A 6,746-nucleotide genomic window follows, 5' to 3' on the forward strand; every position below is an offset into this window, starting at 1 on the left:
AATGTGACTTAAGAAGGAAATGGTGTATTGTATAATCTAATATCAGGCACACTGAATGGACTTGAAATATTTTGAAGCTTGGAAAAAAGTAGGCAAATTTAATCTGCTTACAGATAACTCAGATGCATCAGTATTTCAAGTATGTGTGAGAAACTTAAGAAATGAAATATTTATCTGTAACAATTTAATAGAAATTAATATATTGAAGACTTTTCCGGAACTCCTAGACAGCCAAAAATGCCATATTATATAGTTTAATTTAATTCTATAATGATAATTGCGTGGTATGGGTAAGTTTTAGCCCGGAAAAAATAACTTTCTGCAAAGTTATAGCTTCACTCTTTGTGGCTATGTCAAGGCCTGAGCGACAGGTGAAAATTCAAAGAAGTAAATTTAAGTACCTTATCTAATTCCTTTTCATTTGCATTCGAGTAGCAAGCCCTCATAAATTGCGACGGCTTGCTCTGATCCACAAGGAAGCCGCACCCAGGCACCAACACCACGCCTCTCTCCCTGCCACATTCTAGCAGCAAGTTCCTCGTATCTTTGAGTTTCGGGACCTGATTTGCAAAGTTTGCGATGTGAGTGTGGTGTCGTTTCCTACTTGGCATTACGGTCTCACGAAAAAATAAACATTTTGGGATTGTATGTAGGTATAGATTCAATATGTAAGTTAATACTCTGCTTTTTGCTGAATCAAAACGTTTTCCAGTTTGCTGAATCAAAACGTTTTCCAGTATCAGATTGGCTTGAAAACTAACGACATTATTATAGGGTGAGATGAGGTGGGTCTATGAAATGAATATTTAACAATGGGCCATGGAGTTAAGGGCATTTCAGATAACGAGTCATATTTCACGTTGGGTTCTGTTACACCAGGCTTCTGGTTCCCTTTCACACCTTACCACATTCAAGGACAGCTTTTGGGCAAGGACCAGTTCTGGTATAAATCCGGCTTTTCTTAACTAACCAAATAATCTTTATCCTTTAGCGTAACTTATACTTGAATGGTTTAGAGAGCTGCTTTTTTTTCAGGTATTTAAACCGTTGAAATTGCAAACTTTTTTTCAGAGAAATTCGAATGCCCTGTGAGATGGTGTACCAGCAGCATCTGTTCGGGGTCATGGAGCTGAACTTAGAGGACAAATTCACATGTCACAACACCGTTTAGGCCGAAGATGTTTCGATGAATTCTGGAGTGATTACTGTGTGGTTTCGTTTCATGTTTAAAGAAAGGGGACACACTGAAATTTTGATTTCGACTCGATCATCGAAACTCCTTCCTAATTCAGGTTTACTGTAAATCATACGTTGATTCTAGTAACAATAATGGCCAGAAGCCAAAGACAATATAACTAGAATGATAAATCGATGTAGTCTGAAGAAAAGACAACTGGGAGTTGAGTTCTTTGGACTAAGATGGGGAGCCGTATTGATTTCTAATTTTTCAGAATACCTGCCCTTTTTGCTAAGTGATATGACTACTTACCTTAAGCCACAGAGAAAAGCCACCCAATGGCGTTGTCCATTCACACCAACCTGTAGATAAGAGAACAAATTAACTACAGAAAATGGAACAAGGGGTGTTTGAGTGTGTTTATATTAATTAAATGGGTTATTAAAAAAAAAACAAAATCAATTAATTTTTCAAAGAGTTTTGGCAAGAACATATGACTCATTTTTTTCGACTTCGAAAACCCTTAGGATTTGACCGAATTTTAGCACACCAACATTGCTTATTTCTCTCCTCAACAAAATTGGCGTTCTATGCTTAGTTTCTGCAACTGGCAAACTTTGTACGGATTTTTTCAATGAAAAATAATGTTATTTATTGAGTTAAATGACACAGCTTTGCCGAACAAATTCTGTTCACAATTTCCATCAATATAACAGATAAGTTTTGGCTTCTACCGGCAATATATAGCTACAAGTTATTAAATTTGTCAAAAAAGTACTCTTGTGATACCGCGTTTATATGGGCAAACTAAGATAGGTTACAGGAAAGAATCAAATGGGTGGAAATTTAGGTTGGGTTCTAATAACAGGTGTAGTAAAGATATCCAAGAATATCCTTTGGTAGGGTGTGATATTACGCCTTTAACTGGGAGGGAGAGAAAATTTGTTACTGAATTGAACTTATATATATATATATATATATATATATATATATATATATATATATATATATATATATATATATATATATATATATATATATAGAGAGAGAGAGAGAGAGAGAGAGAGAGAGAGAGAGAGAGAGAGAGAGAGAGAGAGAGAGAGAGAGCAGAGAGAGAGCGAGAGAGAGAGAGAAAGATCCAAACCTTTCAAATGCTTCTCAGCAGCTTGGAGTGCTGTGTCTCTTTGCTTTCTGTAGAACTCACGTGCCCTTTCAGTTTCTTTCAAAAAACCATCAACTCCCCAAGTGTCGAACAAACGGCAGACCATCACCTAAGAATGAGTCACAAACAGTAGTAAAATTATTTATGATATGACCTAAATCTTAGTATGATTAATAACTACACAGGTTCACACATACACACAACAGATGTAGGTCCTTGATCATAGTGACCTCCGTACTTCCTGCATTGAGTTTTCTTGATATTCTCCTGTGATTTATCTTATATTTATAAATTATTTGAATAACTGCGTGAATACGCTAGAAAATGAGGGGGTGGGGCGGGGTTGGGAGGAAAGGAATTGGGCTAAACTCCACAGATAGTGATAAACCTGCATTTCAGGATCTGACATTTATAAAACCCTCGAAAACAAAACCCGGAAGCGAGTTCCAAATCTTGAGAATGAAGAAAAATAAACATTCTTATTGCCCCACTTCTGAATTGGGTCCTGATAAACATCTTAGCAAGCTTCTTCATTTGTTAGTGATACAATTTATTATCAAGACTCTCTGCCATATGACCCTAATCGCTATTCCAACATAACTGCGGAGCAGGACCTTACGTTGGTACAAGTTCACCTTAGCTTGTTCACTAAAACAACGTAACCCCTCAATTTTTTTCTTTCCAAAGTTTGATATTCAGTATTTTTAGTCTTCTTGATTCATTTCTAACACACTCAAAGCTCCAAGTGCTCAAATAGTACAATGTCCGCTTAAGGTTTATGATTTTTCGCTTTAGTATTAGTATATGTCATTCATTAAATTCAACCAATTGTCTTCTATTATAAAACCCTCGCTTTTCCAGGATTTTTCTTTCCCTTCAGATAAAGAGAACTGTTTATAGAGGGGTCTATAACTAGGGGGTTCGTGATCCATATGAGGGTTCCAAGGGTTTCCAAGGGGTGCTTCATAAATTACATAAATTTTAGTGTACATAGATTATTACTGTATCAACGATGAATTGAATATCTGTACAACCGCTACTCATAGCTGAAATAGCAACAGTGTGCGCTGTATGAAGCTACATGCGGTATCAGGTTAACTAGAATAAGGGTTCCTGGTCCGTTAATCATTTCAGGGGTAGTTGGCCAACTGATTGGGTAGTTCCTTGAAAAAAGACTTAGATAATCTTTGCTTATATCCGCATTCCTGATCTTTATCGTCCGTCTTTTATTATTTACCTTTACTAAGTTCTTTGTTCTCCTCAGTAACATCCAGTGGGTGTTCCACAAAAATTTCGAATCTTTTACGAGTATTTCAATCAACTTTATTTTTGAACCTTTAATTCTATATGTTCCTAATGCACTTCCCTTCTTTTCTTTCAGCCCAGAAGAATTATAATTAAAAATGAGTTACGTTTAGATTTTACATCCATTTCTTGTAAGTTTTTATTACGTTTCTTGTCACATTTTCTATTTAATTTTCTTATTTTTCTGCGCCTCAACCAAAAAAAAAAAAAAAAAAAAAAAGAGGCCCTTGTTAGGTTTCTCATTACCAGAATTACTTGAAAAGTGGGTGAGAGTTCGAATGCTTGAGTTATTAATAGTAGTAAATATTTAATTTGAAAGATTCCTAAAAAAAAAAATGACAGGAAAGCATTGAAAGTTAAAAAAAAATAATGACACAAAAATAAGTAAAATAGAAAATTGTTTTAACATTTCAAATAAGCAGTCATATCCGAAATTTTTATGGGCTTGAGCACCCACGAATGACATCCTAAATAATGCTATGCATAGGCTACTATTGTATTTAATTCTTGTCATTTGTGATCAGGAACACTCAGTTTCCGGGTAATTCTTGAAAAAATTATGGCTTGTTAGTGGAATGGATGTCTTTTTGCCAGCCGTCCACAAAAATAGAAGGAAAAAGATGAAAGTAAAAGAAAAGAACCTCCGCTATCAAAAATGCCATATGGAAAAAAATAAACCATCAATATCCCGTATAAAGCAGGGTTGTCGGTTAATTTCCTTGGCCTTAGCTATCCACATAAACAATTATTTTGTTTGGTCAAACAAGTTTCTTTTAAAATATTGTCAAGCACAGAACAGAAATGCGTACTTCACGGCAAACGTACTGTTACATACTTGTATACTTAGCATTATAATTATTATTATTATTATTATTATTATTATTATTATTATTATTATTATTATTATTATTCGGAACATGTATACATTCATGTGAAATGTCTGAAAGACAATTATCTATAAATGCAAGTTTTAACAAAACTGAATGTTTATTTCAAAGAGAGAGAGAGACTAGTAAATTACGTATACACTTCAAGCTGCTTACCTGTGGGGGCATAGAAGTATGCATGATAGACCTGAAAATCATTTGACCTAGAACTGGGGCAAAGCGGTTTGGTATTATGGCGAAACCCAACCTCAAGCCTCCGCCAAGGATCTTCGAGAAGGACTCCAAGCGTAGGACTCTACCTTCAGTATCCAGCTGAAGAAAACTGGGGGGAACCTCCTGCGAAAAGAAACGATATATCGACTAAGGGTCAAAGAGGCCGGTAATACGTTTTGTTAGTATGTGTAACAAGATGAAAATCCTTGATGAGAAGTCTCACCCAATAGCATTCATTAAATTCAAACATATATATAAATGCTGATCCACCCTGGAACCATAATACTTTATCTATACAAGATGTAAGTTAAGTATTAACAATGGCAAAGGAGTAAATAATATATAATGTTATATATTTTCAAAAGTACAATCTTTCTATTCAACTGGAAATTGCTGCTGGGAGTGAAAAATAATTCAATTTTTATGTTGAGATTTCAACAAGCAAGAGTACTTTACAACACATATCATATCTACATCTTACTGGTCTCGCTACTCCCTCAAGAAGATCTGATAAAGGAAGTGAAAGAGCAGTTCCCCTGAGTAAAATGAAGTGTCTCTGAAACTAGCATTAAAAGGTGTTTGATGTGCCAGAGGATGACAGAAGCTAAATGACTAACTTCCCTTTAGGGTATAAGAAATATATGAAAAAAAGAATTCCCTACAGATATACAGTAGGTCATTAATGAAAAATATGAAAGAAACCCTCCTGATTTAAAGTGTTATTTTTTTATTCTCACTTATTCTTACTTTACTGATTTTTGCTCAGGTTTGTTGCAAGTTCAGTTACGCTTATCATTTTACGAAGCAAGGGTGTTAAATCTTTCTATTTTATCTGGGCTTTGTGCCAGTGTGGGTGAGTAAAATCTATGGGCAGAGGGAAGTTTCTTCCAAATGGATTCTTATAAATAAATCAAAGGAGCAACTTCTGATTTGATAAGATTAAGTATTTACTCACGTCAGACAACGCAGGGTCGTTGCAGCCTAAGGTGCGCCTGCTTGGCATATTATAGCCGCAGGTTATTACCATTTTTTTCACCGTACATTTCAACTCCAAGTCCTTTGCTTTCTGTCTTTTACTTTTCCTTTTGTTCCTTGTGTTCTCTTCCTACTTAGCTGTCCAACTTCTTCAACATCGTACATTATGTTATTTCACTGCGTACCAACAAATCTTATAAGTATACACATTTAGTTTACCAGACTACCAAGCTGAATAACAGCTCCAGGGCTGGCCTGGAAGGATTAGACTTATTTTACGTGGCTAAGAACCAGTTAGTTACCCAGTTAACGGACCCCAGCTTTTGTGGAATCCGAACCACATTATTTCGAGATATGAATTTCTATCGCCAGAAATAAATTTCTCTAATTCTTCCATTGCCGGCCGAGACTGAACTGGCCTGAGCGAGTGCCAGGCGACAATCCTACCGACTCGCCCAACGGAGAACTAATAAATCTTATAGCCTACCCATAGAAGACTCCACTAATACCAATAATAATAAATAATAATAATACACACACACACACACAACAATAATAATAATAATAAAGTACTCACATCACAAAACTGCCAAAAGTAATAGGGGTCGTCTTCAACAATAAGGATATCATACTGGCAAGCAAGATCGTAGATTCTTCGTCTCCTGGATTCACTCAGGACAGTTCCATCTGGGTTACTTCCTCCAGGATTCACATACAGAAACTGATGAATAATTTACAGAAAAGAAAAATCATTAATATGGAGTGGAATACAGACAGAAGATTGATGAAAGCAAACGAGTTATGCTATTAAAAAGACTTGTCAAAAAGGGAAAACCAGAGTAAACAATTCTGTTTACTCTTTGTGTGAGAGAGAGAGAGAGAGAGAGAGAGAGAGAGAGAGAGAGAGAGAGAGAGAGAGAGAATTGTTGGATAAATCAAACACCTTAGTATTATATTTAAAAGCCACCTAAAACATAATGGTAAGTTTAGTCGTTACAGATTCTCACATGAGAAAAAGATACACTCT

General features: G+C 35.6%; 1 protein-coding gene across 1 annotated transcript in view; it reads right to left on the reverse strand.

Annotated features, from left to right (window-relative positions):
- LOC136842905 (kynurenine/alpha-aminoadipate aminotransferase, mitochondrial-like) overlaps positions 1-6,746 on the reverse strand; it is a 654,775-nt gene that overhangs the window by 1,147 nt on the left and 646,882 nt on the right. The window contains exons 12-16 of the mRNA XM_067110853.1: positions 6,297-6,440; positions 4,688-4,867; positions 2,322-2,448; positions 1,490-1,539; positions 402-560 (exon numbers count right to left, since the gene is read on the reverse strand). Of these exons, the coding sequence (XP_066966954.1) occupies positions 402-560; positions 1,490-1,539; positions 2,322-2,448; positions 4,688-4,867; positions 6,297-6,440 (660 nt within the window). The remainder of the gene's footprint in view (positions 1-401; positions 561-1,489; positions 1,540-2,321; positions 2,449-4,687; positions 4,868-6,296; positions 6,441-6,746) is intronic.

The sequence above is a fragment of the Macrobrachium rosenbergii genome, chromosome 2 (genome assembly GCF_040412425.1).
Source record: "Macrobrachium rosenbergii isolate ZJJX-2024 chromosome 2, ASM4041242v1, whole genome shotgun sequence".
NCBI classification, from domain to species: domain Eukaryota; kingdom Metazoa; phylum Arthropoda; class Malacostraca; order Decapoda; family Palaemonidae; genus Macrobrachium; species Macrobrachium rosenbergii.